The sequence below is a fragment of the Pagrus pagrus genome (assembly GCF_965226575.1).
Source record: "Pagrus pagrus genome assembly, chromosome: 24".
Taxonomy (NCBI): Eukaryota; Metazoa; Chordata; class Actinopteri; order Spariformes; family Sparidae; genus Pagrus; species Pagrus pagrus.
The window spans coordinates 1,237,332-1,260,051 of NC_140206.1; the positions used below are offsets into that span (position 1 = coordinate 1,237,332).

At 42.3% G+C, this 22,720-nt stretch overlaps 1 protein-coding gene across 1 annotated transcript; it reads left to right on the forward strand.

Moving 5' to 3' along the window:
* Nucleotides 1-1,424: 1,424 nt before the first annotated feature.
* On the forward strand, nucleotides 1,425-13,700 carry LOC311253583 (inhibin beta B chain). Its single transcript, XM_084347647.1, has 2 exons — nucleotides 1,425-2,364; nucleotides 8,751-13,700. The coding sequence occupies exons 1-2, from the start codon at nucleotides 1,968-1,970 to the stop codon at nucleotides 9,524-9,526; spliced, it is 1,173 nt and encodes a 390-aa protein (XP_084203773.1). The 5' UTR covers nucleotides 1,425-1,967; the 3' UTR covers nucleotides 9,527-13,700.
* Nucleotides 13,701-22,720: the final 9,020 nt, after the last annotated feature.

Here is a 22,720-nt window from a genome sequence, read left to right on the forward strand (position 1 = left end):
TTCTATGCCATGTTATATTGTTATGCTGATATGTTATATTGCTGTTATGCTGATATGTTATATGCTGTTATGCCATGTTCTGCTGTCATATTTTATGTTACTTTATTTTACATGTTATGTTATATTGTTATGTTGTGCCATGTTACTTCTTTATATTATGTTGTTACATTGTAATGTTGTTGTATGCCATGTTATTTTATATTATATTATGCCATATTATATTTGTATTGTTGTTATGTTATATAACGTTATGTTATATTGTTATGTGACTTTATCGTGTTATGTTATATTGTTATGTTGTTACATTGTAATGTTGTTGTATGCCATGTTGTATTGTTATGTTATGTCAGGTTGTGTATTTGTGTATTTGTGTTATACCATGTTGATGTTTTCAGTGTTTGGTGCTGGTCACAGTTGGACAGACGTCACAGTTTGTGTTTTTATTGTCAGTTTCATATTGAGACATTGATTTTATAAACTAGCAGCAGTGCACTCAGTACTCTAACTGAAGTAACTACAGTATTAGTTACTTGTACTTTACCTGATTACTAGCACTACTTTATACTTTGACTCGACTACATTTCTTACTTTTTATTCAACTTGTATCTTATAATCACAGCTAATTTGCATATTTATAGTTTACACACGTGAACACAGATTAAACCAAAACATATCGTATGTCAGTTTCAGCTGAGCAGCTTCACACATTAAACACCTTCTCACATGTTTATTCATCTACAATAATAATACAACATATTTTGTTTAAAAAGACATTTTCCTGATACTTTTTGTTGATATTTACTTGTAAAGAAGTATTTTAACATTGTTGTACTTTAACATGTCAGATTTCTGTTTACATTTTACTGGTGTTTTTAGTCTTATGTTATGTTTTATAAACTTTAAAAATCAAATTTTACATGCAATATATTTTTTCCTATCATTATTATTATTGCTTGATTTGATCTTTTATGATGTTAACGCTTCATGTTATTGTAAGTGTTGTGCATTAGTCTTTAAACCTTTTGTTATACCATGGTTTTTTGCAGTCACTTGAAATGTGCTGTACAAATAAAGTTTGACTGAGCTAAAGGATCTGAATACTGTTTAAATCGCTAGAAAAGCAAAGGGACTTTTGAGTGTGCTGTGCTGCGCTCTGTGCTCGGGGTGCTGCAGCGGTGCTGTGATGAGCTGCAGTTTTGGGGTGAACAGTGCTCACAGTGTTTCTGGTCTCCGGTCACTCGGGGAGTATAATGTGCTGCAATATGAATCCCTTTAGGAATAATTCAGTGATTTCTCCTCAGAGGGTTATTAACACCGCCCCCCTCCCTCCCTCTGTCCTCACTGGCTCCGCCCTCCTCATGTTGACCCCCCTGTATATAAAAAGTTTTCGGTGTGTGGAGGCTCCTGAGTCTCACACGCCAGAATGGAAACGCTCCTCGGTGCGCTCACTGGCACACCTCCCTCTCCTCCTCCTCAGCTTCCTCTTCTTCTCGATTGCGCATCGGCACTCCGGCAGCAGCACACCGGGAGAAGAAAACAGTGAGGATGGTGATGAGCTCTCTGGATTGAAGTTTGAAGATGTTGAAGCTGGGTTTGGATTCTGCTCTCGTCGCTCTGTGGAGTATGTCAGAGGGAGATCTCCAGCTGGGCTGATGCTGATTAATGAAGCCATGACGCGCTCTCTGTTCCTGATGCTTTCTGCGTGACGCTGCTCCAGAAACCCTGCTGAACCTGGAATAAAGAGGACTTGTGACCAAAGACATCCATGTAACGATGTAAGAGAAGAGTTCCTGCGCACACATCTTCAGTGATTGGGAGTAAACTGCACCAGTGCGTCAGAGCTGCGGCCGTTACGCATGGAGACAGCTCGGCACTGAGCGGATTCTTTATCTTCTTCTTGTTTCTTTTTATGATTTTAATTCTGACAAAGCGGAGGAAAAGTTATCCTACTCCTCCTCGAACAGAAAATGAGTAGCTGTCTTCTCCGACTAGCACTCTTCGTGGCTTGCGTCCTCTCCATCCGCTGCACCGCTGCGCCCGGCACCGAGGCGGAGGCGCACACGGCGTCCCGGGATACCTGCGCGTCCTGCGGCGTCGCCCAGCCGGAGGACCCCGAGTCGGGCCGGCTGAACGTGGACTTCCTGGAGGCGGTGAAGCGGCACATCCTGAGCAGGCTGCAGATGCGGGAGAGGCCCAACATCACGCACCCGGTGTCGAAGGCGGCCATGGTGACGGCGCTGCGGAAGCTCCACGCCGGGAAGCTGCGGGAGGACGGCAGGGTGGAGATCCCCAACCTGGACGGACACCCGATGAGCAACGACGTGCTGGAGGAGAGCTCCGAGATCATCAGCTTTGCGGAGAAAGGTGACGCACGCCGAGAATTCAGTTTGATATTTTTGATTCATTTTCTTAAAACAAACCACACAAAGCGAGGTCCACCACTTTAGTTTCAACTTCTCTGAACCAGACTGAGAACAAAACACTTTATACTTCTGCTGCTGGCTCAGGTGAAGGTGGATCACAGGTGCTGCCTTCAGCCCAAACATCTCATTTGACCCTAGAGAATAAAAACAACCTCTTCTCATCTGCTGTTTTACATCAGGGCTGGAGAAGAGTTTATTTATGAATGAAAAAGTCAAATTCAACATGAATCTGCATGAAATTCAATCTGTGGAAAGATATTTGATGCATGTAGCTGATGGATCGGACACACACTGAACATCAGCCAGCTCTGCTCTCACTGTGCGTGTGTATGTGTGTGTGTGTGTGTGCGTGTCTCTATACACTGACTGAATGAGAAACAACCCAGGGAACATGCTGATGTTGAACAGATGTTGACACAGGGGCCTGAAAACCCGCCAAAATAAAAGCAGGGAGCTGCTGCTACCTGATGTTTTGTCAAACTTGCAGAAATCACGTCTCCAGTAGTTTTTACTCTGCAGCAGCTGCTTTCTAATGAATTCATCCTGGTCTGTCATCACATGTTGGCTTCTCAGTGTTTAACGTCTCTGTTGGCTCCAGTCAGCTGAACCTCTCCGGGATTTTGTTTAATTTAACATCTTGAGAGATTTGAAGTTCTTGATTCTTGTTGAAAATAAGATGCAGGAATTATGTCGGTCATCAAATCTGGAGAGAGGAAGTTCCCCTCCTGAAAAATATAAATTGCTAAAATTTTGAATGTAGTTTGGTGGGAGGAGAGCTGAAGCAGGAGGTGAGGAGATTTTTGTGTTTCTTCAATAAAATGTGGATTTTTATGGCTGCGTGTCTTGAGAGAAAGTTTGACGGGCATCATATGATGGTTGTTTCCAGTGTACATGACTCCGTTTGCTCCCTAAAGTCAGACAAACTCCTCCAGTAGCAAGTGCTGATTTAGTCTAATTTAACATCTGAAGACATTTGACTTTCTCAGGGTGAAATATTGTGATTCTGCTTGTAACTTCTCTTTTACAGGAGGTCTTGAAAAACAGATAAAATTGCTGAAATTTTGAATGTAGTTTGGTGGGTGGAGAGCAGAAGCGTTAGCAGGAGTTTCCTTCATTTAAACTGGGATGCTAGAGGTTGAGTTTGATGGACTTTAGCTCCCTGAAGTCAGGTGAATCTCTTCAGTAACAGACTCTAATTTAACGTCAGGACTGTGCAGCTGTGGAGACAATAAGATGCAGGACTCAGTTCAAGGTCAAATGCTTGTGATTTTGCAGGTCACATTTCATTCAACAGACGTGGATGTTGTCGTCTAGACAACGTGTAAAACATTTACACACATTGTGAATGTGGCTTGGTGGGTGGAGAGCTGAAGAGTGAGCTGATGAGATTTTTGGGGTTTCTTTTATTAAAATGTGGACTTTTTGACGTATGAAGCTGAAACTCTCCAGTAACAACCTCCGATTAAGTCTAATTTAACATGATGAGAGGTTTAAAATTCTTGATTTTTTGCTTCAGGAGTCAATTAAAAAAATAACTTTGAAAGAAGATGTTATCGTCTTGAAAAACATCAAAAGTTGCTCAGATTTTGAATGTAGTTTGGTGGACGGAGAGCAGAAATGTGAGCTGATGAGATTTGGGGGTTTCTTTCAGTACAGAGAAATACTTTCCGCATCTATTTCATAAGACAGATGCATAGGAGAGTAAAACAGAGTAAAACAGCACACAAACAAACTCAATCTTGAGGATTTTTAAGATTTTTGCTTCTCTTTGCAGCTGTAAAATAATAAGATGCAGGACTGAGCTCGAGGGGAAATGCTTTGTCATCTGCAACAAGCTGAATTCTTCGACAATCTCGTGGAAAAAACCCAATTTTTACAGAAAGAAACCCCACGATGGAGCGGCTTCTGCTCTCCGTTCACCAAACTACATTCAAAATGTGTGCAAATGTGTAAATTTTTTCTAGATGTTAACATCCAAGTTTTGTTGACAGACACGACAAATTAAAAGCTACATGCAAAGTTAGATACACTCGTCGTCTAGAAAAAAAAAACGGTTAAAATTGCTAAATATTTGAATGTAGTTTGGTGGGTGGAGAGCGGAAGCGCGAGCCGTGGGACTTTCGGCTTCTGCCCCGGTGCTGTGTTCACTTTCCTAGAAAACTCCACCACACACCAGCATTCATCTGTCGGTTGTTCCCAGTGTAAACGCCTCCGTTAGCCCCCTGAAGTCAGGTGAACGTGTCCAGTTAACACCCTGAGAAATCTGAAATAGCAGCTTCAGCTCTCCACCCACCAAACTACATTCAGAATTTTAGTGATTTTTGTAGCTGTTTTTCTAGACGGTAAAATCCAAGTCTGTTGACGGACATAACAAATCAATAGTTACATGCAATTGGTATCGTGTCGAAAAGAATGTAAAATTACAGACATTTTAAATGGAGTTTGGTGGATGTAGAGCTGACAAGATTTTCCCATTTACCCATCCACCAAACTACATTTGAAATTTAAGCATTTTTTGTTTTTATAGACGGTAACCTCCACATTTACTGACAGATATAACAAATTAAAGGCTACATCACTTGTTAGTGTCGAGAAAAACAGGAAAAATTGCCATAATTTGCATGCAGTTTGGTGGAGTGTGGTTCGGTGAGATTTTTGTGTTTCTTTCACTAAAATGTGGATTTTTGAGGCTGCGTTCATGTGCTCGAGAGAAAGTTTGGGACTTCTGGCGTCGACCCCAGTGTTGTGTTCACTTTCCTAGAAAACACACACAAACATAAACTTGGGCAGCTCTGCTCGGTGTCGGCGGAGGTTCGCTCCCCACTGAGAGCCTTTTAGTTTCAGATGTTTCTCTCTGTGGCCGCTGTGTTGCAGACCTTCCACCTCGGCGCTGTGCGCTTGCCAGTTGGCTGCGTTCGCGGCACTGAGCGGCTGTCAGCGGGGAGATGGCACGGCGACAAGGCTCGGAGGAACAATCCAGTGAAAGGAGCCGGGCTGAGAATGATCAGCGGCACCACCTGCTTCGCCCACGTGTGTCTCGGTGGAAACATCTGCTTTCCACGTCGACAAATCGCCGCTGCACGTCGGCACTCAGAGCTGCTGTCGTGACGTCCGAGTGTCATTTATCCTGTTTGTGTCGAGCTTTTGTGCCTCTGTCATGTCTTTATGTGCAGCTTTGTGTGTGTGTTATTGATGTTTTCTTAACTGTGTGTCTGCGTCGGCGTATACATGCATCTACATCCAGGATGTGTGTGTGTGTGTGTGTGTGTGTGTGTGTGTGTGTGTGTGTGTGTGTGTGACATGGCAGGGTGGTGTTGAATCAGTCCCCTCAGTATAAGGTCAGAGCTTTTGTGTCGGCCGTCGTGCAGCCTGAATGCAGATTGACGGGCTGAACCCTGCAGCCCGGCTCCACATTAGAATTCACAGTGTGTGTGTGTGTGTGTGCGTGCGTGTGTGTGTGTGTGTGACTGCAGCCTCTATATGAACAAACACTGGGACTGGAGTGCACGGTGCTGGTTTGTTGCATCACAGTGATGCTTTTCATGAATGAAACTTCTGTCAAATGTCCCGTTTCTCGTCTGCTGAGGCTCAAAAGTTTGGGATCGAATGTAGGCGAGACTCCGTCAGATGAAGAAGCTCATTTCATTTGATCGAAAGCTCCACAGCAGCTATTAGGTGGATCTTTGTTAGCAGCTGTCAGTGTTGTAAAAAGTACCCCAGTCTGCAATGTAACTAGTAACTGAAGTTATCGGATAACTGTAGTGGAGTGGAAGTCTTACGTAGCAGAAAGTAGAAACATTCAAGTATTTCAGCATCGCTTCAGCTCCGTATCCACCAAACTACATTCAAAACTTGTGCAATTTTTATCTGATTTTCCAGACGATAACATCCGAATCGATACAAACTGTGGAACTCATCTACTCATTTAAACACAGAGGATTTCTGCATTTAACTTCCCCATGATGTGTCAAAACATCGTTTATTGAGAAACTGCGTTGTGGCAAAACTGGCATCAAAAACCAGAAGAGAGTCGGTGTTTTAGTCGCCACAGGTTTCCAGTGAAGATTCGTGCCGGTTGCGAGGCTTCTTCTTGCCTAAATTTAGATTTTACTACTATATAAGAGTCAGTTTTGGGAAGCCTTGGGTGAAGTAACGTGCATGTTACACAATCACCTCTTGGCTGCAACACAGCGGTCTATTCGTTACTAAACATTTGTCACCACAAAGAAATCAAAACCTAAATATTTGCTTGATGTAACTTCGTCCTGTCAGCACAGCTGCTGTCTTTATTTCTCAATGCACCCCGATCACATAAATGAAGATGCAGCACTCAGTTCAAGGTGAAATGTGACCATCTGGAAAAACAGATTCTAAAAAATGCAACAATTTGAATGAAGTTTGGTGGGTGGAGGGCTGAAAACCTAATGTCCAGAAACATGGAAGAAGGATGTTATTCTCTAGAAATCTAATGAAATTGCATACATTTTGAATGTAGTCTGGTGGAAAGATTTTTATGGCTGTATTCGTGTGCTCAAAAGAAAGTTGGATGCGTGGGACTTCTGGCATCTTCCCATGTTGTGTTCATTGTCCTAGCAAATCCTAAATTTAGCAGCTTCAGCCCGTCCACCAAACTACATTCAAGATTTTAGCAATTTTTGTGTTACTGTTATTCTGGGCATCCACATTTGTTGACATATCACATTAAAAGCTTCATGCAGAGAAATAAACGGTCAGAACAGCTCTCTCTTTTGATCCACATGACATGTTTTAAATGCTTCATATCGATTCTGGCTGAGTTGATAACAGAAAATTGTCCTTCATCGTCGTCCTCCTCCTCGTGTTGGAAGAATCCAGTGTCTCCTCATTAACCATCGCAGACAAAGCAGCTGCTCGTCTGTGACGAATGAATTCCCTCTCAAACAACAATTAACCGTCCTCCTCGAGCTCATTGTGAAGCGACCACTCCCCGTCAACCAGCAGACTCCTCCTGTTTGATCCCTACAGTTTAGTCGAGGTTTGAGGGAGATGACCCTAACGTTATCGTTGTTGATTTATGTCTCGGCCTCTTATCTGTGGCAGTGTGTGATCTAACATCCGAGCTGCTGACTCAGAGATTACCTCGTCTCGTGATGGATGAGGTAATGCATGTGGAGGCTCGCTTTTATAACAGTCTGTGATATTTTTCTGTTTCCTGGTGAAACCTGCAGCCAGTTCAGGATGTGTTGAAGTTCATCCTCAGGACTCTGTGTCCTCTTACGGTCTGATTTCCCACGAAGTGTCAGTCTCAATCTCTCTGGGTCGGCTTCTCTCAGAGTTCAGGAGGTTCACACCTGATGAATGGCTCTAATCTTCTTCACATGACAGCTGTCAATCATCCTCTCCGTGTGTTCGCCTTGTGACAGCGTTGCTTCAAGCAGAAGGCGATGTTCAGAAAGCATCTCAAGATAAAGAAAGGTAGTTTAAGGAGGCTGTTGTCAATTATCCAGGAGTGCTTTCAAGATATTTACATGCCTCTGCTCAGGATAAAAACATACAAACTTTTCCTACTTTGTTGTGGGAAAGTTTCAAGGAGAAATCTGTCTAAACTCAGGGTATGAATCCCTCAGTCGCCCTCCTTCCAAACCTTGTAATTGTCCCACAAATGAGCTCAAAGCCTCTGACCATTTGCAGTCTGCTGTCGGCTTCTGAGAACCAGCTAATGTCATGTAAATGTTTCTTTCCTGCGTCTTCATTCTTCCAGTTTGTTGCTGCATCTCTCGGCCCGGCGACGAGCTCTCAGGCCTCATTGTGAGGACAGTTAGGCTCCATAAGATCTCATTTTCAGGCAGCATTCAACGCAAAGCCTTTGAACCTTTGTGTGCCGCTCTCTTAAGCCCCCCACCCGCCCTCCTCCGTCTCATATTTGGGCTGATTCGGAGGCCAAGTGGCCCAGCGCCCAACGCCTTCCTGTCACAGTCCGCAGGGCCTGAGCTGCCACCCTGAACTGAGCAGAGGACTGTTGTCTTACTTTAAGCTGTTCCCAAGTTCACCACCAGTGCACAATCCCTCTGCAGCCTCCGGCGTAACTGCACCTTGATTTAAATGTTAAGATGTTCAGTTTTCGGTGGTTGCTTAAAGGAAAAGAATTGCGCATTTTGAGGTTGCAAGTTTCTAAATTAAGTTAAAGAAATAAGGATACAGAGGTCAGAAATGTGTTTAAAGTCTTCCAAAATGCTGTGTTCTCATGAGTCAAATAACAAATATAAAGCATAGATGACTTTGTTTTGCAAGTTTTTGTTGTGTTACTCGAATAATAATCAAATCCTCTGATGTGTTCCTTCTTCTCAGATGACATGGTGACGTCCAAGTCCAGCCTCTTCTTCCTGATCTCTAACGAGGGGAACCAGAATCTGTACGTGACCCAAGCCACCCTCTGGCTCTACTTCAAGGTGCTGCCGTCCCCTCTGGAGGTGCGTCCGAGGCGGAAGGTGACGGTGAAGGTGTACTACCAGGAGCCCGGCCTCGGCAGCAAGTGGAACCTGGTGGAGAAGCGGGTGGAGCTGAAGCGCAGCGGCTGGCACACCTTCATGCTCACTGACGCCGTCCGGTTGGTATTCGAGAAGGGCGACCGGCGCCAAAACCTGGACGTGCGCTGCGAGGGCTGCGACACTGAGGGTGTCACGCCCGTCCTGCTGGGCCAGAATGACGAGTCCCACCGGCCCTTCCTGGTGGTGCAGGCGCGGCAGGCTGACAACAAGCACCGCATCCGTAAGAGGGGGCTGGAGTGCGACGGCAGCAGCAGCCTGTGCTGCCGCCAGCAGTTCTACATAGACTTCCGGCTCATCGGCTGGAACGACTGGATCATCGCGCCGTCGGGCTACTTTGGGAACTACTGCGAGGGGAACTGTCCGGCTTACATGGCGGGCGTCCCCGGGTCGGCCTCGTCCTTCCACACGGCGGTGGTGAACCAGTACCGCATGAGGGGGATGAGCCCAGGCTCCATGAACTCCTGCTGCATCCCCACCAAGCTCAGCACCATGTCCATGCTCTACTTCGACGACGAGTACAACATCGTGAAGCGGGACGTTCCCAACATGATCGTGGACGAGTGCGGCTGCGCTTGAGTTTGTTTTGTTCTTGTTTATTTAAGGTGGAACTGAAGAACTTAACTGTAAACACAATATTACAACAAAAAAAAAAATGAATATAGAAACAGAATATTTATGGACGACAGAGAAAACATGCGCACACACAACCTCATCCACACATATCTACACACCCTCATGTATGCCTGCACAAAAACTTGTATATATATTTATGTTTGTTGATATATTTCGTTATATTCTCTGGTGGAAGACTGTTTCAGTCTCCTCCAAAGGGACGTGAAGAGTTCTCTTCCAAATCTTTAAATATCCACAGTCTCTGAAGTTCTTCATTAAATATCTCTAAGATAGATCTGGTTTGAGACTTATGTAACCTACTAGCCTTTACACAGCAGTCAGTCACGTTGTTAGAGCAGCTTGTTTAGACGTTTTGGAATTAAACTCTTCATGTGTAGAACCCGACCTTGAACATAACGTCTCCAGAGGAGCTGTAGGGAGCCTTACATGAGTCACCACCAAGGTTGGGGTGATTCAACTTTGCCTCTTTCAAGAGCAGTGTGTGCAAACACGAGGGACGAGCACTGAAAATGTCAAACTTCACCAACGTACAGCACTTCTGGCCATTTACACGACTTTGTTCCACGATAAAACCGGCTTCAAGGACGCATTCTAGAAATGGATGGAAGCAGGAAAACATCATCTGTAAAGACTTTTCGACGACCTCCACGCAGACAGCTAAAAGGTAGACTTGCTGATGTGAGTCGTCGCACCTGGGATCCCCAAAAACTTCCAAGTACTGATTCTTCTCTTTCCATCATCTTCATTGTTGAGGAAGCACTGCAACATGTTTCTGAAAGTCTGCTTTTATCAAACGTGGGTAAAGGTTTCCCAAACTTCTCATGGGATTTCCAAAGAGCCTTTGGGAAGGAGTGGATGTGTTGATTCAAACTTACTAAATTGTGCATTCAGTATTCTCATTTCTTTGCCTAAATTTATGAATTTGGGACCTCAGATTACTTGAGTCTCCTTTCCCTGAAACAATGTCTTCCCTAAAATTACAAAATCATACCCCAAATTAGTAAGTTCCTGTTTAAATTCAATTCAGTCCCCTAAAAATGCAAATCCAGTCATCATCTCCTCCCTTCACAGTAAAACAGAGTTGAAGCAGCTGGAGATGATTTAAAACGGAAAAAAAAATCCAAAAAACCCAAAAAACATAAAATGGCTCCATAAAGCTCCTCCTTTGCTAACTCTTTAGCTTAGCTTAAGATTTTGGCTTAAAAAAGGGTGTAAATAAGGCTTTTATTGGTTATTTTTAAATGTTTATTATTGTCTATGAGAATGCTGCAACTCTGTTTTGCTGTGAAGCTCCAGAAATGTTTTGTGGACTATGAATCTATCAACATGGGGGTGGAGGAGGCCAAATTTCTCCACTACTGGATCACAAACAATGTGCAGCTCCTCTCAGTCCAGTCAATGTACAATCTAAAAAGGTCTACAAGACCTGACATACCTTCTCAAGTCTAAATAATCTGTATTTTGTGACCTGTTCCAGTGGTTTTCCTTCGGTTCTCCAAGAACTTTGTCATTTTCCACTCATGGTTTGAGTAGAAAAATACCTTTTGTAAGCGTGTGACCAGCACATGAAGACAGTGGAGGTGATACCAGGAATTACTACAAAGAAATTCTGATTTTGTTTGGATATTACAAGTAAAACCTTAAAGGTTGTTCAAATAAAAACATATTTAACTCATTTCAGTCAGTGAAAGTGAAAAGTTGCCATATAGCTCGGTTCAGCGATGGTGCAGCTTCACTCCCCGACGCACACTTCGATAGCACTTGCAGATTGAAATGCCTTTAACGAGCCCTATGTGGCGCACCATTGCCCACAGTCCTTCGAAAAGAAATAAGTGCCGCATGAGCTATGCAATGTATAGTATTTACCCATACACCAGACAAGCTGAACTTAAGCTCTTCTGACAAACTATCACCAATACTTGAAATGTTAAGAGTGGCGAGCAGAGGGAGGTTGGGCTTTGGCGAGGAGGCAGGAGGAGTTTCCCAACGAAATGTTGTCTTGATTGAAACTGTGTTTCTGGTTGAGGATGGTGAAGTCTTGTACTGCGACTCAAAAATAACTGATATAATCACGTCTTTGTTGAGCTGTAACCTAAAACAAGTCCTCACAAGTAGACGCATCTTTGTTTGAGGAGGTCACAAGACCATAAATGGTGTGAGACCATTGGTATGGACAAGGGCTGGGTTTTGATCTTCATTTGAATGATCCAATATCAATTCATAAAACCAGAGATTGATTGTTTAATAAATGCCTTTTCTTTTGGATGCATAAATTTACCATTTGGTGACTAAATCTCGGTTAAATGTTTGTCTATAAAAACAATCATGTGATTAAAGGTGCAAAATGTAACAACTTCAATTGAAAAAAAATCAAAAATGAACTAAAATTATCATGAGAATGTGAAGAAGTAACAGATCTGAGGTTATAACTGTGTCTTTGTATTGTAGCCTCGTAACGTCTCTGTCCAAAGCTCCTGTGCTAGTGGTGTCAACACCAAAGCTCCCCTGGTGCTCCAGGCTTCCAGTCCGGACCACGACATGCACAGCTAACCAAGCTAACTAGTTAGTAACCTAGCAGCAGTTAGCGGTTACTCTGGTGATTCTGACAATTCTTACATATTGCAACTGAGTTGGACCAACTTAAAATGAAATTACAGTATTTTTAAAGCTCGGCCAGATACAGTTTTTACATGTTTTGGTGTCTAATGATTCATACTCACCAAAAGTCTTGTAATCAGTCCCGTAGATCTCTTCAGCTGGTTGCTACAACATGGCTACAGTGTAATCCTTCAGGGCAACTGCCACCATCAAAGTAACGTCCACTGAAAGTGTTTTTTTGTCTCGGACAGCCTGAAGTTGTTTGACAACACAACAGAGGCCTTTTAGTGAAATAATAAGATCCTTTTTGTTTCTCATCGCCTAAAAATAATTCCCCTTCAGTTGAGTTTTAAAAGGTTTAGTGTTGAAAATCACATGAAAACTCAAAGGCACCTTCTTTTCAAACAATTACGATGCCTTTATTGTCACGGCGTGGTCATGTTAGGCAAATCAAACAGAGCGTGATTGGTTGAAGGTCTAACATGAACATTTTGATTGTTTAAATGAGAGTGCCTCAGAGTTTTCTTGTTATTTTTATTTCTATCCAAAAAACATCTCCAACAAACTCACATTTGTCTGATTCAGTCGCTGTTATTTAATAATCTGTTGGGTTTTTTTTAAGATAAGTTTGATTTCTTTATGAACTCATTGACTGAAACCTGTGATATATAAAAAGAGGCTAACTGGGGCTAACGTTGACCCAAATGTAATGCATGTAGAGTGATTTTGGTGTCTAAATGAATGTGTCCCAGCGGAGTTCCCATCATGGCACCGAAACACACTTTGAGACACAGTTTCAGTCACTTTGACATCACTTTGATATTTCCAGGTTTCAGCGACCTGTTATTTCACTGGTTCGTGCTGTTCTGCTCTCATTTCCAGGCGTCACCACCGCCAGGTACACACTTAAGACAAACACCTGCTCATTTCGTTCCCGCCTCCTGCCCGACGCTCGACCTCCGCGCCGCCTGCCGCTGTAATCTTTCGCTTGTTCTTCAAAGCGAATGGTTGTTAGATATTTGCACTGAGGAGCTGTGTGACTAGTAATAAGGAAAAAAAATGAAATAAATAGAAACTGCCATTGAAAAAAAAAAGTTATTTTTATAGAAGCAAAATTGAGCTCTGTTCAAATGTATTATACCTAATCATGGAACCAAAGAGGCCAAGAGGTTGAGCTATTGAGAGATGGCAACGCCGTCATGTTTTTTTGTTGTTGTAAATGACTTTGTGACAGTTAAAAGAGGCCTAAACACTGTATCAGGGTATAATATCAGTCCATAATCAGCTTAATCTCTTTTCTATTTTGTACCTAGACATGGAATATTTCATATTTTTTCATCAAAATTACTTAAATATTCCTAGTTTTCTTTCTTCTTTTTGTTAGCTCTCGTTACAGATTCATTTAGAGTGAAGCACACGCCATCTGATCCCTGTACAGTCGATGTAACATATGAATATGCTTTTGAAATATTTTGTTCTTTGTAATTGTTGAAAAATAAATTTCTTATTACCAATTGTATGGACGTGTTGTTGTGTTTAAGATCTGAATGTCTTTGTGATGTTTGCTGGAGTCGGAGCTCTAATCCAGACGTAGGAACATTATCTACCTGTATGTTTGGATCAACAGCAACAGAAGGAGTAAAGCTGCTGTCTCAGGGTGTAACTTCAGAGAGGGCGACCACAAAGCCAGCTGCTGTTGACCCTTCTCATCACCAGGTATTTACCGTTCAGCTGACGTGACGTCTTCTCACCTTTTGTGGCTGAACCTGTTGGTTTGTGTCGACACCTTTCAACATCTTATCACACCCAGCCCACAAATATTCACTCATAATGAGCAGAGAGGCTGATGTGAGAGGGATTTCCCAGCTTGTTGCGGCGTCATTAACATCCTCTGGGCGAGACGTTGCTTTTATTTTTATCAACATGCCTCATTTAATGTAACATGAATTTAAAGGAATATTTCTGATAGTTTTTAAGTAATTTACCAACATGGATAAGAGGTACAGGATGTGCTCAGGTTTAGTTATGTTGTTAAAGTTGAGTTTAAAGTTTTAATAACTGCCTAGAATATCAGGGTCGGGGCTGATAAAAGTTTTTCCAGTTTTTGTTTTCACAAATGTCTCTTGCGTGTTGTTGCTCATATTGAACAGCAGTCCAAGAAAATGCAGTGAATGACACTGATCTCTGCAAACTAAAGTGACTCTAATAAATACTTTTGTTAGTATGACTTCACAATTACATTAACTTTATTTAGTTAGTTATTTATTTCATTCACATCGACTCAACAAGTTGTAAAAACTGCATTAAATGATGAACTTTATGAACTTCACAGTCAGTGTTTAAGTGTTAATGACAATATTTAATCTGGTAATAACAGAATACACTGATGTGAAGAACTGACAGACTTATTTTAAAATTAGTGTCATCTTCATATGTATCACATATTATAAACATATATAAAATATGTATATCTATTACTTATATTATTTTTGCATATAAAATATTTATATATAAATCAAAAATATGTTTCTATAAAGAATTACACACTTATTTTATACATAAGCAAAAAATACTTTCAAATTATTATAATTCTATGTAATAAATACTTGAAGAATGACAGTTTATTGGTATTTATTGTCAAATATATTCGGTATAGTTTTTAAAAATATATGATATGATATATGATATACATGCAACATTTGAATACATTTAAAGTCATATGTTTTACATTCATACAAAACATATCAGTGTATATTAACAATGTACTATCAAAAATACACATTTATCATATTTTGTAATATATTCTTGAAAATGACGATACACTGGAATGTGTTGCCACATATATGTGAATATATGTTTGTTATTAGATATCATTTTGTGGAGCACCACTTTGTTATTTGCTAAATGAAACTTTCTTCATGGTGCCTCACTTCCTGGAGCGACCGCCGTCCTCGTCAGAGTCGTACGTTCGTCAGCGCTGGTGGAGATGTTTCCTCGGGGCTGGGAGTGAGAACAGGCCGATGTATTGAGCTCTATGTGCCCATTCAGACACACAAAGGCTCTTAACAGGCCTAATTATACCTAAGTAAATCTCAGCAGGACTTCAGGGGTCAAGTGTTTGACCTGCGGGGTCACACCCTTCATGATTAGGAGGAGATCGAGCACAACCAGTGCAGCTTTAGGGAACGGCATTTAAGGAAACTCAGGACTGAGAGTTGACTTTGTTTCTGCCTGAACCTGTAAACATGTTCATGTGCAGGACGACTGAACAGGACAGAAAGGTAAAGAGGAATCTGAAGCACTCGGAGGTACACGACATCGCCACGCAGACATCCATCAAAAGTATAATTGCGCCTAAAAATAATCCGCTAAGTGTCGGCTGAAGTCATGAGAAATGTCGTTAAGTGGTGTGAAATGATACGTTTTAGAGAGAAAACAGTCGCCCCTTAATCTGACAGGTGATGAGCGGAGGAGTCAACTCCGACATCGTCTGCTCAGGAGACGAAAACAAAGACGGAGGACAGAGAAAGAAAAACAGGCAGAGATGCTGTTTTTCACTGACACGTCTTCTTTTGTGGATGATTGCTTTGACATTTTGTACTCGTGGTCCCCAGAGGAAGAGCTGAGACTACCTCAGTGATCCTCTGACTCTGGATGTATTTAAGAGGACGTTGTAACGTTTTCCAGCCGGGTTTAAGACAACAGAACCAGGCATTGTGTGCCAAAACATCAGCTTTTTCTCACACTTAATAAGTGTTTTTTGAGCCTAAACCTACCAGACGATGAGCACAAATGTGTCACAACACAGAATTGCAAACAGAACCTGAAGAAACAAAAACTTGTGACATAAAGAAATGTAAAGTTTGACCAGGACGGGCCCCACCACCTGGTGTAAAGCTCCTGTGCTGCACAGCTAGCTAAACTAACGAGCTAACAGCAGCTACAGTTAGCAGCAGTTAGTGGTTATGCTAGCAATATGCTGACCGCTCTATGTTGACAGGTGGTAAATGTTTATATATTGAAGAGAATGGCCATTAGACTCATTTTAGCTTTTAGCATTTAGCTTGAAGCAAAGATCAGACACAGACTTAAAGGTGCAATATGTAAGAAGTGGTTAGTTGTTGAATACTTATCCGCAGAGTAACTGCTAACTGCTGCTAACTGTTAGCTTGTTAGTTTAGCTAGCGGTCCGGTCCGTTCAGCTCAAGTCCAAACGAGGATGAGTTGGTTTCGTCAGGGGATTAACTGAGGAGTTAGCCACTTATAGAGCGGACTTTGTGGCGATGTCAGGTGACACATGAGAGCTGTTTCATCATGTTGCTCTGCATTAGCAGGTCCACCACAAAACACAGGAATGTTAATGAACAGATCTCCTGGCCTGGTGTGCTGCTGACACACACTTACTGCGAGCGAACATGCTGTCGTGGAGTCTGGCAGGCTAAAACAGTAATGTGCTTTGACAGAGTGTTGAGCTCTGACAGACAAGAGCAGGACTCAATGTGCTTTCTCTGCTGATTTACGGCGAATGAGAAGCAGATCTAATTTGTTTCAGCGCTGGGAGAAGTTATGATCATCAATCATGTACATGAACAGTTTGTGACAGAGTACCTGTCGCCTGGAGGGAGGGTTTGGAAACTGCACCGCAGTGCGTCTCACCAGGCGGTAATTCCCCTCTTCAAATCAGATCCTGATTGCATGTGGTCTGCAGACAGGCTTTAAAATCAAAAACACATAAATAATTATCCTACTGCAAATTGATGAACAACAGGTGAGCTGACAAGAACTACGATGCATAAATTCAAGATCAAGATTGATTTAATCGTCATGATGCAACACAAGACTGCATCACATCATCAAACAGAAACTATACAGACTAATAAATATTAATCCAGTCAAACATATAAATCATGGTGGAGTTTGGAGGATGAGTTCAGGCGTCTCGGTCTGAGGAGTGAAGCTGCTTTTGGGCCTGAATCAAGTAATTGTGAACATTCACAGAAAGTGTTGCATTAAGATTGTTGCACATTGTTGAATATCAGCTGTAGAGTCCAAAATAAAGGAATTTATAACATTAGCTGTGCTGCACCACGTCATTTTACATGTTTCTATTAGTATTAATGAAAGAATTCCTGCTTCAAGCCCGTCAATTCACAACTGATGCTTCACCTCCCCGCTCCCGATCTTTATGACACAAAGAAAGAAATATATTCATATATAATGTTTGCCGAACGAACAACTACGTGTTGAAGACAACGTTTTATACAGTTACAAATGCAAAAAGTCCCAAAATCAAGCGTTTTTTGAGAGTTTTTTTGCGAGTCTGGTGACTTTCTCCACTTTCTTCTGTCTCCAAAGAAGCAGCCTGTATTTGTTACTTTTTACTGGATTTGCATTAACGTAGCAGGGGTTTCATGTACGTCACATAAATAACATGTTTTCCTAAACCTAACCAACTGCGACCGTACAAAGAAGGTCCACTATGTCTGTCAGAGGCAATCGACCTGTTAATTCGACTTTACCTTCTCGGTTTGGTGCAGATCTCTTACATACGTCCTTCAGTTGAAGTCTGGTGACCTCAGGAGTATCTGAAGTGCCGCAGGTCGGTGGGACAAACGATTTCAGGTGGATCAACATGTTTACAGTCACCTCGAGTGACGTCGCTGCAGCCTGCGAGGTGGACAGACGAGGCCTCTGAATACTGGAAACACTGACGGTGCTTCACATGTGAGGAAAGCTGACGCGCTCTCAGAGGAACTGGAAGCTGAAGGCCAAGCACGCATAGATGATATCAAAAATTCATAGTAGAATTCAAGATGTGGAAAAAATCTGATGCTCCACAACTTTGCACCCCGTTGGAAAACAAGAAGCTCTTCCTTCACGATTCTCATCCATGAAAGGTGCTTTTAGTTTGTTTAAAGTCACTTATAATCCCTCATTAAGCTCCATCAGTCGAGCGCAGGTGTTGAAAAATGTCTGGTGTTGGGAAGGAATTCACCTCTGGTGTGTTTCTGGGACAAAGTGTTTACACTGGAGGAGGAATGAGCTGCAGGCCACCAGAGATAATGGAGATAACACATCACATCATACAGTGTTTAACAAGGACTGTGGGCCTGTTGAACAGCACACTCATCGGTCCGATCGCTGTTAACTTCCCTTCGGTGGTGTCACCTCGCGGATCATTAATACTGGTGACACTGCAGTATGTAGAAGGCGTCTGACCTTTGACCTTTCCTTGCTGGTGGTTGACTGGAGAGGCTGCAGAGAGGAGCTGCAGGTCCAAATCATATTCTGCCTCTCTGGTCAAATATTGTTTGTTTGGAGCCGACAGAAAGTGGAACATTTCAAACAGAACTCTGGTTTCGTAAACATCGGGTCTGTTTGGTTCTTGTTTGACTGCTCGTGGGTCTCTGTTGGATTCAGGTTTCCTCCTTTCTGTCTTTTAAAAACATTTTAATTTGTTAGGTTTTAAGTTTTCTTCGGGTCTGTTTCGATCCTGGACTGGGAGGTAAATATTTACATGTACTTAAACACTGTATTTATGTATATTTATGAAGTAGTGGTATTCACATTATCAAGTTGGTCCATATTCATTTAGTGTTCAAAGTCCTGTTTGTAAGAAAATTTGATTTTTGAGTCTCATTCTGAACATCATCAACCTCTCACTGTAACTGAATCAACTCCATTTGTCAGGAATATTTTCATTAATCGAGGCTGAAAGTCGGAGGTTTGAAGACGATCAGATCCTTCGTAGCTCCGACCATGAACGATGACATCTAGCGACCCAGCGGCGTTGACCCGATGATGCACCATCAGTGAAGCTGAAGTCTTTGGGGTCTTTGTTCAGGAGTTAAGAGAAGGCACAACCAGGAAACACTGAACTTTGGTCCAGTAATTCATGAAACCTCGTGATTTTCCTTCAGCGCCCAGTATGAGGTCAGAATCTTTCTGTTTACAGAACTATTGGACGGACTCTGATGAAATGTGGTTCAGACATTCATGTTTTATCTGGCGCCATCATCAGGTCAACATCTGAACGTCTCCACTGCTTTGGTTTATGCCCAAATATCTAAATGACCCTAAAGTTGGGAAAAAGATCAGAATAAAGACTAAAAATAACTTTAAGTCCTCACGTAGACCAACTGCCAAGAATATTTTCATTACTCAGGAGTGAAAGTCGAATCCGATCAGATACCGTCTAACCTCGTTATTCCCCATGACGTTGAGGAAACCAAAGTCTTCGGAGTACTGATGTACAACCACAAACCATTAAATGGATTAGCATGAAGTTCTGCACAGTATTAATGGTGCAGAGAAGAAATACTTCAATAATAATCACTCTGCCAGCTCCCCTGCAGTTAGTCTGAGCTGAAGAAGGCTCTTGGACGAGGTGAGACGAGAACCTGACTGAGAACCTTCATCAACAGATACAAACCCTCGTGTTGTAGCTAACAGCTCGCTGCTGGTCGCTAGCTGACATTTCAAGCTAAGGCGATGGTGGAAGGATGGATGGTCACGTTATACCTGCTTAGCATCAGCACGTTAGCATTTAGCTCACAGTGGCTTTACTTCTCGTTGCATTTATATTCAGGTTCTCGTCAGATTTAGACTTTGCAGCTGACGTGAGGTGATATTTTATTTCCCTCTGCTTCGTGTCTCTTCCTTCCTCCCCCGATGTGAAAAGTGCCTCACGCTGCAGAGAAAACAAACTGTTTACGATATCGCTGCAGGAGTTTGGCTTGTCATTTTTCCACTGCGGTGTGGCTGAATTAACTCAAGTATTTGGGTATTTTCCCCGCTGGTTGCCTGTAATGTGGGTGATCCAGCATGTTCCTCTGTGAAAAACAGCCACTAAAACATAAACACATCCAAGTGGCCTTTCAACATCTCAGACAAGTGGAAACTTTCTCAAACGAGGCCCATTATGTGGAGGTGGAGGTCCAGACGTGACAGGCTGGAGAAGAGGGATCTCGCTGCGAGGGGCGTCGCCGCTCGTTCTCGTGTATTTATGCCGGAGAATGACTGGAATGTTCCACTGCACTTATCAAAATATGCACGTTACATCTCCAGGTTTGTGTTTTACCCGAGGCCTCCGCAGCCTCCGCCCGCAGCCTCGTCCTGCCTTATCAGCTGCTGTGGTTTCTTGGACACGCTGTAAAACTGAGGCGAAGGTTGGAGCTGACACGTTCAGCAGCTCGCCTCAGATACAATCTGCTTCACAGCTCAGGCTCGGAAACATCGACACTCTGCTGCACAGTGTTTTCACAGTGACTGTAGATGAACTCTCTTTAGGACGAGAAGCTCCGGGTCAGAACAAACCGACAGATCAGTGACTGTCTTTAGATCAGATCAGTGCATGATGAAGAAAAAACACAGAAACACACAAAATAAAGACAATTTAAATCATCTGACTCTGGAGGACAGTCTCTGCCAGGAACAACCAGAAATATAAAACAAAGATAGTTTAAAAAATGTGACTTTAACTCTCACTAACGTACGGAGGCCCTTAACAGACATAAGTGACATTATTTTTTAATGGTTATCTCGAGATCACAAGTTTATTATTGTTTTTTCTCGTGTTTGTGAAAAACAACATGACTTATTACGTGATAACAACATTAAACTTTAAACAAGACAACATGAGTTCTTATTTTTTATTTCATAGTTTTAACTTAACATCTCCTTTTATATTATTTTATTATTATATTTTGACTTCGTAACAATTATGAATTATTTCTGATTAATATCTTATAATACAAAAAAATATTATTGTATAAAAATAATATTTTCTTTTGAGTTTTTCAAGAAAATTATTGAAGTATCAAAAACATAAATGAATACATTAAATTTGAGCAAAATAAAGAAATAAAATAAAAAATAAATGTTGTATCTTATATATGTTGACTCAATATGTGAAGTACTTTATTGATTCTTATCATATATAACTTTTCATTTAAAGAAAAAACATGTTTTTATTTCTGGCAGATCTCGTCCTCCATACAAAGCTGTATTAAACAAGAAAAACTTTATTTATTCTGCATATTTCATTCTCATGCGAGCGGAAAGAAGAAAAAACAACAACGTGGCCACAAACAGCTGAAACCGTCGAGCGTGATGGAAAAACTCGGCCGCAGCCGAACACGTCCAATCATATCAGAGAGAGAGTTTTCAGTTCGCTCTTTAATGGACGTGAATGTCAGGGTGCGTCTGAAGTTCAGCCGGGTCATAAAAACAAAATATAGCAGTAATAAAATATAAAAGCACGTGAAGTAAATAAACATAAAAAGAAGTAAACTGAGGCTGGAGTTTGGTGCCACGCCCGCTCCGGATCGCTCTTTTATAATGCAGGTCCTCCTGAAGTTCACGGGACGCGCTGAGGCTTCTTGTGAAGGCTTCAGGTGTTCATCAGGCCCAGAAGACGATTGGCTGCCCTCCAGCGGCGGCGGCGGCGGCGGCGGCGGCTGGATCAGAGCCTGCCTTGTGGCTTGTTGTTGTTCAGAGGCCTCCTGACTCACACTTCAGGCATCTCTCTTCACCCACAGCGTCTCAGGTCTTCACCGCCCAGAAACACTTGTGGACATCAAGAGTGTGATACTTGAGGTCGCGGCGTGTGGAGATGAGTCACAGTCTGAACGTCTGAAAATAGCAGAATAAGCCTCCGAATCACAACAACAACCCCTCCCTGATTAGTCGGCAGCACGTGGGACGCCTCCGCTGAGTAAACACGTCTGACACCGAGGTTTTAAAGGTTTCATCTGTTGCTCTGTGAATTGTTACGAAATGATTGTTCACATCAAAGATCTTTGAGGTGTAAAAAACACGACAGCGTTTGTCCTGCATCATGTGAAGTGTGTTTAACGTCTCGCTGGTCGTAGAGGAGCATCCCACCAGTTTCACAGTCGCCTCCATTTTGTGTGTTTTTGCTCTAAAGTTGTGTCGTTCAGGTGAAGCTTTCTCCTTGCTGAGACCACACACACTTTGGGGACGGCGGACTGATGTACCACCTGTTGTTCTGATGAAGCAGCGTTTTGTCTGATGAGGACTTACACCCTCTTTCAAGCTGAGATCGTCACCGTAGCTGCTGAGCTAAAAGTGTTAGCGGCTGCACGAGCTCGACCGCACGTCGAGGGTGTAAAAGATTCAGATCAGGTTGTGATCTCGGGGCTTCTGGAGACTTGGATCACAGCAGACGAGCTGTATGGAGACAATTTAAAAAAAATAAATATACATGTGCAGAACTTGCCTTAGAAACATCATGTTTTCAAGTTTTCTTCAGTATCACAGGAATCCAGTGATAGTTGTCTGTACGTCCATGAGTGCATTGCTAACAGGAAGTGCTAACAGTTAACTCGGCAAAGTTTTAATGGTGTTTTTTGTCTTTTGTCTCCAGCTGCTTCAGTTGTTCAGCAGAATGCTGCAACTCTGTTTTACTGTGAAGCTCCAGAGACGAGACTTCACCTGACTGTGTTGCAGTTTTACTTTTTGGGTAAACTGTTCCTTTAAAACATTTTCTATCCTTCATATGTTTGAGGAATAAATCAT

Excerpts from the sequence above, each read along its gene's own strand:
- LOC311253583 (XM_084347647.1), top strand. The coding sequence starts at position 1,968 with ATGAGTAGCTGTCTTCTCCGACTAGCACTCTTCGTGGCTTGCGTCCTC. Across the intron at positions 2,365-8,750 it reads CATCAGCTTTGCGGAGAAAG|ATGACATGGTGACGTCCAAG; the intron begins GTGACGCACGCC and ends CCTTCTTCTCAG.